The following is a 12905-nucleotide window of genomic DNA, read 5'->3' on the forward strand; positions in this document are numbered from 1 at the left end:
GGACTCAACACTGGAATCTATCATTTCCCACATTGCAGGCATACGGGCATAAAAAAAACATCTGCTATGTTTAATTTTGACAAGGTGTTCTGCTGTCTGTGTGGATAATGGGACTGAGTGGCTAACTGGTGTCTCTCTGCCAGGGATATTTTTTTAAATAGACTCTCGCAGGATTGATTAGTTATATTCTGCAGCTTGCATCCAGGCATCTATTCTGTCCTGTATAAAAGTTGCATCTCCCTGCTACCACAGGTGGTTTTGAAGAGCAGATTTTCACCTGCAACTTCCCTGAAAGAAACAGCAGAGGTCATCGTTGAGTAATGGTCAAATAATGAAAATCTTGGAAGTTATTTTTTTCAATTATTACATTTTTCCACCAAATTTGAAATTCCGATTGTGGACTGAAGATCAACCGGCGAGCTTAGTATTCACTCATCGTCTCTTCGCCTGCTGAACTTTTAAGCTTCTGAACACTGGAGACGAGGGCCCAGTCTGGCTAGTCTCCGCCTGCCCTCATGACACTCCTGCCCAGTAGGGAGAGGAGGTGAACTATTCCCACTTCTTATGCATGAGAAAGTAAGACGCGTGTTAAAGGCTTAGTTTATTACCAAATAAGTTAGTAAAAGTGGTTACATTCATATAAATCTGGATCGCTTCTCACTGTCTGTTTGCAGTTATGTTTAGTGTCACTCATTGCTGACACAAAATCCTGCCACGTCGTATGCAATCTATAAACATGTTATTAATTATGATATTAACTGTTTAAAATATCAAATGCCTGAATAGCAATATATATTTTCCCCTAATATATATATATATATATATATATATATATATATATATATATATATATATATATATATATATATATATATATAAACAATTGGAAATTATTGTTGGATAAAGAATTTCAGATTTTTGTGCCAAACTACGTGTTCCGTTATAGTCCATCCATCCAAAATCACCAAAACACTTGCTCTCCTATTAGTGACAAAGTAAGTAAACTCTCCTTGCAACAGTTTTCATAGCAACATCTTTTAAATCCAACAAAATGATTGCATAACCCAGTCCAGACGGCCTCGGGAATCCATTTTCATCACAACTTCAAATTGTAGGCGTTGGAGGATAAAAATGTGTTTCTGAGGCTGGAGCAGGTAATGAGGAAATTGCTTTTTCTTAAAGCACCTCGCACGCAGTTTAAAAATATCATTCAAACACGGACAGAAACACACTGTACTGCAGCTACTTTTAATGATCAACTAGGTAGTTTCTAGGGAAATACTTCCATTACATCTTTCTTTGTGATCTGTGTCTAGAATTGAGTTCGCTCCAAACTAGGAGACTTCGACTGTATATTAGTCAAGGCTTTGAATACTACACTACATTAAGAAAGTTTGTACTCGGTTACTGTTTCACTTCAGCGGTCATTTCACCTCAGCAGTGTCTCTAGAGTTATGTTACGGACTGTAAACTATGTCAGTCATTAGGGGAAGCAGTAGCTGGTTGGTTAATGACAGGAAAGAAGATGTTGAACCCGTGTGTACAATTTCATGCTCATTCACTTTCTTGGTCTGTTAAATGACCAAGGAAGTGCAAGATTATCTAAAACCGATTTAGTATAGTATTGAAAATACAAGTGTATATATTTAGCAACCCTTTTTTAACACAAACCTGTTCTTTTTTCACCCTTACAAGGTGGTACCGCTGCATTTTAAGGGAAGATGTCTCAGCCGAGATTCCACAGGCCATTAGGGAACAGCAGGAATTATTTCAGTGAATAAATGGTAACAAATAAGGAATAAAACACAATATTAGTATCTTATAGTAAAAATAAATACCAAAACCACTATTAGCCTGCTGTTCTGGGTGTCGTTATCTTTCCTAGACTGCAGTAGCCTTCTGCTTGAGTGGAGTTATTCCCCAATACAGGCTTGCCGTGTAGATTTAAATCATTTAACTTGCTGGCTTATTGTGGCTGAGACTAATATCGAAGTGATGCAATCATATTTGTGCTGTGAGTATCCTTTAGAATCCATTTCCAGTTTCTCCAATGCACTTAGTACAGCAGGCGATATAAACAGTGGTTTTGACAGTCAAATTGTTATTTATTTTTGCAGTTGATTCCAACACTTTTAATTTGAGGCTTGTTTGGATTAGTAAGCATGGCAGTAAGATGTAAACGCAGCCAGAGGAAAATAACGGCCCCATCTGTGAAATGTTCTTAGCTTTGGGTTGATTAAAACAGGCTTGGCATGACAAATGTGTTGTTACCACGGAGACAGGGATGGATGTGAACTGTTATAACTTTACTCAGATAGAATCTTAAAAAGATTCAGAAAGGAATTACGAATTTCCACAATGTCCTCCTCCATTAACAGAAACCACAATGCTAGTCTGGTGTGATCTGCAGCTCATTGGGGGTGAATGTTACAGCTCAGATCTAAAATACTCGTAGAACAGGAGAAAAATGTTGACTGCATGTTAAACACTCAAATTTTTTTTAGTTTATATGATTTACATTAGTGTAATATTCCAATTTCCAAATATACTGCATTTTTAGCACAGTTTCTGATGGCACATATGGAGTTAGTATTTGATTTTAAAATACTGACAAATCCATTGTATTTGCTTGTTAAACTGTGGAAACTTTTGTGGCTTTTCTCTTGTAATATAATGTATTAAGTTGCATGAAAAGCAATATATTATGTGCGTCTCTGTGTGTGGGTAGATTGTCTATTAATAAATAATACTGTAGCTAAAGGTAGCGTAGGTTTGGTTCGTTTAGCCGAGGTACATTTAATAGCAGAAAGAGGCTTTGCTTTTTGTTTTGTTTTATTTGACAGAAGATTGTGCAATCAGTAACCAATATCAAACAAGTGATGATTGTCAAAAATTGATACATTGAGAACATTTTATTAAAAAGAAAGAAGACAAAAATGTAGACTCTTCATGAAATTATATATATATATATATATATATATATATATATATATATATATATATATATATATATATATATATATATAAAAATATAAATAAATATTACTATTCTTAACACGAATATTCCATGTTCTCCTCGGGTCCTTCTCCTGAATGATGACTGTACTCTCGATCTCTCATGGCAGCAGAACAGGATTTGTTTGGCTGGCCTCACAGCAGCTAAAAAGTTACTGGCGCTCCGCTAGGAGCCGCCCCACTCCCTCCCTTGGCAACATTGGTTCCTCACTTTCCTTGACATTATCCATATGGAACTGTCTACTGCTCGAATCCATGGTGTCAGGGGGGGAACTGTGGAGGCATGGAGTGCAGGTGCGACCATTGTCAGGTCATTATTATAAGATCCAGTGGGATGAAATCCCATAGAGGAAAGGGGGCACCAATGGGGGGGGGCAGTTTGTGTTTGTGTTTTTATATTATGTTGTGTTATGTATTGTTCCATGTTGTTCTTTTCTCTTTAAATAAATAAAAAAACATTTGTTCAAAAAAAAAAATATATATATATATACAGTACTGTGCAAAAGTTTTAGGCAGGTGTGAAAAAATGCTGTAAAGTAAGAATGCTTTCAAAAATAGACATGTTAATAGTTTATATTTATCAATTGACAAAATGCAAAGTGAGTGAACAGAAGAAAAATCTAAATCAAATCCATATTTGGTGTGACCACCCTTTGCCTTCAAAACAGCATCAATTCTTCTAGGTACACTTGCACACAGTTTTTGAAGGAACTCGGCAGGTAGGTTGGCCCAAACATCTTGGAGAACTAACCACAGTTCTTCTGTGGATTTAGGCAGCCTCAGTTGCGTCTCTCTCTTCATGTAATCCCAGACAGACTCGATGATGTTGAGATCAGGGCTCTGTCTATTTTTGAAAGCATTCTTACTTTACAGCATTTTTTCACACCTGCCTAAAACTTTTGCACAGTACTGTATATATATATATATATATATATATATATATATATATATATATATATATATATATATATGCGCTTTCAATGTATTGGATGAATACTGTCTTCCCAGTTATTGCTATCTGCAGAGGTCTGGAAGCTCTGTATAGCTGATTTGTATTCTTTGGCCGCGTTTGTTTGTTTGGCACAGATACAAAGGAATGCTTTTTCAGTGCTCTTTGACGAGAAGTTCTCCATTGCCTTGGACCCCTCTGCCTTGGAAGAGAACAGCCTGCGCTTCTCTGTGTTCGGCGTCGACGAGGATGAAAGGAACATCAGCACAGGGGTGGCAGAGCTGAAGCTGTCTGACCTGGACCTGTCCATTCGACCTTTCAATGCCTGGCTCTACTTGCAGGATGTCAATAAGGTACATTCGGAACAACCTGTTTTAATTATAGCTTTCTACATTCTACTGTGGATTCAGTCGAAACAGATAGGCGCTATTCAAGCAAACTTGAGAGGTCCCGTAGACACCACTGCGTAAGCAAATATGCCCAAAATGTATTAACATTCAATAGGCTTTTATTTTAAAACCCGTTTTTACTGTGCTTCTGTAAAGTTTGACTGAGTGTCACTGTGGAACTGAGCTCTATTTTCTGATTGAATACACCTATTCTATTCAATTGATCCAAACAGTGGTGCATCTAAATATTGATGTCATTTAAAACATTCAAATAAGAGCTGTCTGGAGTTTTTGATCATATTTTAACAAACCTGAATCAATTCAAGAGACTAACATGCTGTCCTGGATTATATCTATTTCATAATGGCCATGTAATTCATTAATTATACAGTGGCAGCCTATAGGCCGACACCATGTATATCAATTGAATATCCCTCTACGTACGTATTGTTAAACACATTAATTAGGTGAAAACACTCCCCTGCTGCTTACCTGTTTTTATGATGTTTGTAATTTTTCTCAGTTCTGAAGCTCCAACTAAGATTGTTGGAGAACACTGCCCTTGATAATTATTGGACATTTTTAAACTCATATTAAGGGGCACTATTGTTATTCCACAATTGAGGTGAATGATTGACACGCCATCCTCATGAGTGAAATAAACACAGCAGCACTCCACGATTGTTCAGAAGTATTCTGTTTTATATAAGTGAAAGGAAAAAAAAATGCTTAAACAGCTGAGTTTTGAGATGTACTTTCCTTAGGTCAAGCTCTGAATTAGTGACTTGAATAGCAGTCAGGATTCCAAAATGAGAATTATGTCCTAATTGTATGTCTGTGTTGCACCACAAGTCCCTAACCAGAACTGTCTGCTTGTGTTTTGAAAGGCAGTCGACTCAGTGGGTGAAATCCTGCTTTCACTCAGCTACCTGCCAACTGCGGAGAGGCTAACGGTCGTGGTGGCCAAAGCCAAAAATCTGGTGTGGACAAATGGGAAGAATAGTGCAGGTCAGTGCCGGGCGGCTCCTGATCTGTGTGACGAAACCATTAGGGTTCCCTGAAGCAATTGGCAGTTTCATGCAAACCTATGAGATGTTTTACTATTTTTAATCTTATGTGATAATATAATCAGCGCTCCAGATAAGATGTGTACTGGGTGTTTTCCGCATTGAAAAAATCTGAATTGCGCATGATATTTAAATTGAATGTGTAAAGAATACACACAGCACTTTAGCGGCATGGCTTGAGTCCGCATGGTATGAAGTTTCTAAAACTGCGTTGGCTCCCGGCGTCTCAATAGTCAATTGTGAATATAACTAGGGAATGGAAATGCTGGGACAGCTAATAATTGTAGCCTGACTCGGAATTGCCAGAAACACTTAACCAGGTTAAAATAATTAATACAAAACACTCACTCACGAAGCTTGTTTGTGACTGGTGAATAAGCAACTGGATTCTTGATCCTTAAAATTTGTCTGCGCTGTCTTAATCCCCCTCAACTAACCTACCAAAATTGTTGACGGTAAACATATATAATAAATACAATATTCTGTGTTTGGAGAGAGTCATTTCTTTATTTGCATTAGGGCAGTAATCGGTAAAGTTTTTTTTTTTTTTAGAAATATAGTAAATATAAGTGTGCATATTCCATCTGCAGCATTGGGGGAAAAAAATCTGTTTTTTGCTTCACAGCCATATTGTTTGTGGTCAATAAAGCAAATAAGAATAATTGTTGTTTTCATTTTAAGACTAGGTTGTTGTACAGTAGTTCAAAGTAACATTACAGTTAATATGTAAGGCTGTAGTTAATGCCTACCCCATAAGTTAGCATTAAAGTATGTACAGTATTTATTGAAAGTACTCATGACTTCAAGGTAATGTTGTATTTTACTCACATAGTATCTAAATTGGGAAGCAAATTACTCAATGACCCAAAACCTTATCTGGAGCGCTGACTAGAATATAAAAAAGTTCCAGTCGTGATTGGCACGTTCATTCAGAGATGATAGTAGACGCACTGTTCTGGCTGATACAGCTTGCTCAATACAGTACTTGTATTCAGTGTTTGTGTCGTCAGCAGTGACTCCAGGCCACACTTAGATAGATTGGTTGTTATATTCTGGGGTGTTTCCCATTCTTTACAGTCTGTATTCACGTCACATCCTATTCTGAAATCCTTTTGGGAACTGCAATCCATGACAGATATAAAAGCTAACAACTGTGACAGGGTACATGTGCTTGTAATTGTCTATTGATTTTTAGGTTTTCGAAAGTTAGCCCAATGGATTGCTACTGAACCGAAAACAAATATTGATCTCAAGATGGGCATGTCTACTTATAGTCTATTCTTGGTTTGATGTTTCAGTGCCAAATAGAATGCACTGTTATGCACTAACTGGCCAAATTAAAGTGACTTGCTAGATAGCTCCAGACACGTTGTGAAAACAGGTGACAGGTGACACTGTAAAACTTATCACAATACGTGATACGTCTGCAGGCTTTTGATGAGAAACAAGCTGGTTGAATCCCTGTGGTTTTCTTTTGATTGTTTCTGAATAGTTGCACACAACTCTCACAGTTTACTGTATATAGGTCTAGTGGATCTCATGACACTACATGCCCACATAAATTGGAATATATTGCAGAGTTGGGGATTTTAGTTACATTCTCTACGATATACTTGCTTGGCAGTAGAATGTTCTGCTACTTTAACCCTTTGACGCCTAGGTAGAATGACCATATTTAGGCTTGAATATGACCACTTTACATTTAGCGCTTGTAGCTGGGCAAACTTACATCAGAAATTAAAACCCAATATATCTGTAGAAAGGCCGTTAGTAGCCGTTTCCAATGATATAATGTATTTTTATTGTGGAATGTATTATATCTTTTTTATATATAAACTGCACCGCCCAAAAAAATTTTGGAAAATGTATAATAAACAGTATTTTTTAGCATATGACAGATGCAAAATTTTATGAGGATTTCAAATTTAAAAAATCAGATTTCAAATATCTTCTACTATTGAGGTGTTACAAGATTTTGCCCAAGCCATGGTCTGTATACCAAAATACCCCAAAACATCCCTATTTTCAGAACTGTCAGATATTTTATAAAGCATTTTATCATGAGAATGTATGAAAAAAACAAGGGAAAATGAAGTTGTTTTTATTTAAAATTAGGTAATTTATTACCTGTCAATTTATTACCTGCCAAAAATGAACTGTGGGACAAATAATATAACTAAACATTTATAGCAACAATTTTATATAGCATCTTACCATACCTGCAAAGAAAATCAAGGCTTATTAAAAGCTTTTACTGACTAGATTATGGCTGTTTGCCAATAATGTCTTGAAAAACACGATCTTTAAACACATTACTTATTGGAAAATACCATTTTTTTACTACATGTGATTTTTATTTTACAGCAGTCAGTTGAAGGACATTAACAGCACTAAGTAACTTTCTAGAAAGGTTATCCAAGGATAACTATTTCAGTTTCAGCATCTTATGTATGTATTTGAATGAAGCATCTTGTGTGGCCAGATAAAGGAGATCATTAATGTGTAAATGACTCAGTTTTCTCTCTGACTCTCCTCCATAAACAGATCCATTTGTCAAAGTTTATGTCCTCCAAGACAATAGGAAAATTAGCAAGAAGAAGACGGCTGTGAAGAGAGATGAGAACAATCCCATCTTTAATGAGGCCATGATTTTCTCAGTACCAGCCATTGTGCTGCAGGTAAGTCACAGACACAACCAGGATCTGCGTTGAAACAGCACTGCAGAAGGGATAGCACCTCTTCATAGTAATGTTAGATATGTTTAAAACATAAAATGTGTTATACAGTTTGCCCTTTCACCGAATACTTGATTAATTTTCTATTTCTGGTTATCCAAGTTATCTAAAATAATCATTCAAATAAGATCATTTAAATAAAATTAAATACATTTTTAATTAATTAAATTAACATAAATCTGGCTCATTTTACCAAGTCACTGTTTGGATTCAAAAAGTCTTCAATCAAGATTGTTTTAATTTTTTTGTATTCCGATTCATTCAGTATATGCTACAGTAATCAGAATGTGGTTATGGTCATCTTCATAGGTGAAATAAACACAGCACTCCATAAACTTTCATGGAGTATTCATTTCATATTACAAGAACACGCCATTGAAAAGAAATTATTTAACCATAACATTAAACAGCTGAATTTGTACAATTACCTTTTTTTAGATCAAGCCTAGCAATGCAGCATAATTCGGAACTGTATTCTGTTGTTGGATTTGAATGAATGCAAAATTCCAAAATGAGATCCGGTAGATTATACACTCTGTAGGAATGTTGTAGTAGTTTATATATTACAATGGATTATTCTTGAAATGTTATTGTCTACAACAGAGAATCTGAGTGGGTTACTTTATTTCACAAATGCAAGAGGGCCTCTCATGAAGGAGGGGGCATATGGGTTTATGCACAGGAAGGTTTCTACCTTCTTAAAAACTGTTGCTTGGTAGAACTGGAGTGTCACGTTGAAGAGGGACAAAGAGTAACAAAACTTACATTCCAAATACATCGCTAGTGTGAGCAGGCAATTCTAAAAACTCTAAGGATTGTAGTGTCTGGTGCTCAGTCTGATCTTGCTGCAGCCCGGAGCTTATAACTCTGTCCATTTCAAGTTATTCTTTTCTAAGCTATACAAATAAACATATATTTGACTTGAATAATACTGTTTGTCAGATGTATTTCCCTTCAACTCTGTAGCACTGAAATATAAGAAGTTAGCTAAAACTGCCAACACTAGTATGTGTGCTTTATTCTATTTGGTAGAGGCCTACTTCCAGATCATTACCAGTTATAAGGGTTGTTTTATAATAACTAGGATAAGTTTATACACAGTTTACTGGAAATGAAGGTTCTCATACAGTAGCATTAAACGCTAGTGTAGTGTTGTGCAAACGCATTGCGATGGGAGACAAGGCGATGCGTCACACAGATCCTGCCTCTGTGGGTTTGTCTTTCTGAGCTTCATTAAACATCTAACATGTAGTGACTGAACGCTAGTGAAGACTGAAATGACCTTCAGTACAAAGTGTTGGGTTTCAGCCGGGGCTAATTTTTTATCGTGACGTTCCTGCACTACGTAGCACAAACTTTTAGAATTACTGGCTGCATCTCCCTGTTGCAGATCTGACAGTCTTTGAAAGAGCTGATAGGTTTCAAAACTTCCTAAATGAATGACAACATTACTCAAAGAATCCTGCATCATAGGCAATATTATATACAGTGCTTTCCCATTACAATGCTGAAGGCCATAGCCATAGTTATGAGACTGTGCTATTTGTGTTCCGTCACATAAGGTGAATAAAAGTGCTAGTGCAATAGAATCCATGTCATGTTATAACTGGTTCTGCGCTATAAAGAGCTGTTATAGAAATGTGGAGCACTGTATTAAGCCGATTTAGCACATGTCTGTTAATTAGTCACACATTGATCTACACCACACATCAAAATGTGAACTCGTCCCTCTCTGCTTTGAGACATTTTACACCTGACAGAAATAGAGAGACAGTATTATCAATTATGCCGGTAATGGGACACCCTGTAGTTTTATATGCATCACCACAGCTCCCTTTCCATTCCCTGAAGACAATCAAAACATTCAGCCTTCAGAGCTATAAAACCAACAATGTGTTTCATGCTACAGCCAATCACAGTGCAAGATTTGCCTACTCGTGACACATCACAAAAAAAAACAACATCTTATGGCATCAACCGTACCATATTGACTTTTAAGTGGTTTATTCTTACTATTGGTACAGTTGACATCACCTGATTTAAAAAAATCATAACTGAATTCTCGGAATTTGTTTTAGCTGCAAAGTCACTTCAAAATGATGACGTCAGAATCAGCCACTGAACAGTATTCTCTTAATAAACCTTTTTTTCAATGGAAATCACAATGGACTAAACTGAAGTTGTTAATGAATTAAAAAACAAATATAGCTGGATTTTTTGTACTTGTATATTAACAATAAAGCAGTATATAATAGTTATAGGACTGTGAGCAACTGTGTATGGGTTATATTGAGCACAGAAACCATTCCTCCATTCACTTCTACTCGTACCAATATACCCTTACACCCAGACGCTTGCCGTCCTATAACCCTATCTTACACAACAACCGCTCTCTCTTAACTCAGTAACAGAAAGTATTAAACTAATTAACAACACCTTCTCTAAAACCACTGCCCTGCCTCAAAAAGTTCACCCTTTCAATGGACTGTTTCAGACAAACTTAGGTAAATAAATACACTTTAATGACTTTGCTTTGTCGTGTTCCTCAGTAATATTGAAACTGATCTCTCTCTGGCTTTATTGACTCGGGACTTCCATTTTCACCTTCTAACACGCCACAGCAGTGTCATGATCCCTTAATTAATATATGAAACGTTTCTTGTCTTCCCGCAGGACCTGTCACTCAGAGTCACAGTGGCGGAGTACTGTGAAGATGGCAGAGCTGACAATATAGGTCACGTGATCATCGGGCCCGAAGCCAGCGGGATGGGAATCACCCACTGGAAACAGATGCTGGTCACTCTGAGGAAGCCTGTTTCCATGTGGCATCCACTCCGCAGGAATTAACATCCTCCCCACTTCACTCCAAATACAAATATCTTCTTGCATGGTGCCTAATTCTTACAATAAAACTACATTGGTGTATAGGGGGCAAAAATAATAATGTGGAAAAATAAAAGGCTATTTTTTTCTAAATCCTTCTACTTTTATTATCTTTTGAAACTAGCAGTAGATATTGTGTTGTATAAAAAAAAAAGGTTATAATGGAGAGTCAGGCGTTTCATCTGGGACACGTTTCAGTACCAGTATAGTGATGGTAAGCAGGCATTTAAAATAATATTGATTTACTTTGATAATCTAAACAAAGATAATACACCTTTATGACCTCAATGTTATTTACAATAGAGAGCTGAATAAATTTGATTTTAGTACCACTATTTATTATTATTATTATTATTATTATTATTATTATTATTATTATTATTATTATTATTATTATTATTATTATTATTATTATTATTATTATTAGTAGTAGTAGTAGTAGTAGTAGTAGTAGTAATCCATTGTTTTGATAGAATTGCTAAATTAATTTTAATGGGCTTGCACCTTTTTAGATCTTTTATTTTTCAGGACCTCACAAGACACTGTAATAAGTCAGTCACCTTAATAGTATGCATTTGACTGGTGTTCTTCATTGGCACATCATGACAAATACATTACTCTAAAAGGTGAGTAGTTTATTAGTATTTTGTGACCCAGTGAAAAATAAATATTGAAAAGGAGCCAGTCGAATTATAAACTTGTATTTAGAGAAAATAACAGTGTCCTCTATTAGAAAAGGTCCAGAAAAGGTGTGCAGGAAAAATAAATAAATATATAGAAAAATCAGGTTCATTTTAAAACTTGGTTGTGACTTTTCTACTTTACTTTGAGACGTGCCAAATCTACCGTGAATGGAGCAATGTTTTTAGAGTGTGGATGTTCATAACTGACAGAGGTCATGACTAGATAATGGTAACTCAGACAGGTTTTGAAAAAACTGAAGAATCAGATCTTTGGTTTGATCAAATTGATGCACTCATCACTAACCTAACAGCTATTTAATTAAACTTAATTTGTTTGACTAAATTTTAGAAAATGTGTTAATTAAATGTTTTTTTTGGTTTTTTTTTCAACAAGACAGTTCTTGATTTAGTGTGAACTGTCATCTACACACATTTAATTTGCTACAAAGAAAACAGGCTATTTAAAAATGACTAAACAAAAGATATTGTCCTGCAAAGCTGAAAACAAGCACATGTCTGTTGGGGCTTGCTGTGTGTACACAGCTGCCTACAGTTTAATATTGACACGTCCTGATTCAGTCCCACAATTGACAGTTGAAGAAAGCACTGTAGGCTAGTATGTCACTGATATTGTTATCTCAGTAATGATTTCTGGATTTCCATTATCTTGCCCCAAGCCCTTCATTTTATGAACTAGAGAGTATTAATAGTTTTTCAATGCATGGAATTTTGCAGATTTATCTAAAGACTTTTATGGAATGTGTCACCAAGCAAATGTTGTTGTGTTGAGTATTTTTAAATAAAAAAAATCTGAAATTTGCTTTTGTCAAGTAGTATTTGTATGTGTTTACTGTGATATTTCTAAAACTTTTACTTGTGTCACTTACATGAAACACAAGTATCATAGCACTGGATGTTAAACAAGTGGTCCTAGCTGCTAAATGATATCTCTGTCAAGCAAAAAAAAAAAAAAAAAAAAAAGGCTATGGCAGTCTACTATGCTGCTGCAAATCAATATTCAGAATAAACAGCAGAGGGTCTCCGAGGCACCCCTGGTAAAAGCATGGCTTTGTTGTGTGCAGGGAGAGTCATACGGGTCAGGGGAGGGTAGGTTTGTGTCCTGGGTGTGTGATATTGCCGATCTTTGCTGGAGATTCCACAGGGAGCTCTGTGATGGGAAATTA

At 36.0% G+C, this 12905-nt stretch overlaps 1 protein-coding gene across 3 annotated transcripts in view; it reads left to right on the forward strand.

Moving 5' to 3' along the window:
* LOC117434733 (synaptotagmin-12-like) overlaps positions 1–12531 on the forward strand; it is a 50608-nt gene extending 38077 nt beyond the window's left edge. For all 3 annotated transcript variants that reach the window (XM_034057363.3, XM_034057361.3, XM_034057365.3), the window contains 4 exons: positions 4102–4317; positions 5241–5361; positions 7965–8098; positions 10829–12531. In XM_034057363.3, coding sequence (XP_033913254.1) covers positions 4102–4317; positions 5241–5361; positions 7965–8098; positions 10829–11002 — 645 coding nt within the window. In that variant the 3' untranslated portion in view covers positions 11003–12531. The remainder of the gene's footprint in view (positions 1–4101; positions 4318–5240; positions 5362–7964; positions 8099–10828) is intronic.
* The last annotated feature ends 374 nt before the right edge of the window (positions 12532–12905 follow it).

The sequence above is a fragment of the Acipenser ruthenus genome, chromosome 28, assembly GCF_902713425.1.
Source record: "Acipenser ruthenus chromosome 28, fAciRut3.2 maternal haplotype, whole genome shotgun sequence".
Lineage (NCBI taxonomy): Eukaryota > Metazoa > Chordata > Actinopteri > Acipenseriformes > Acipenseridae > Acipenser > Acipenser ruthenus.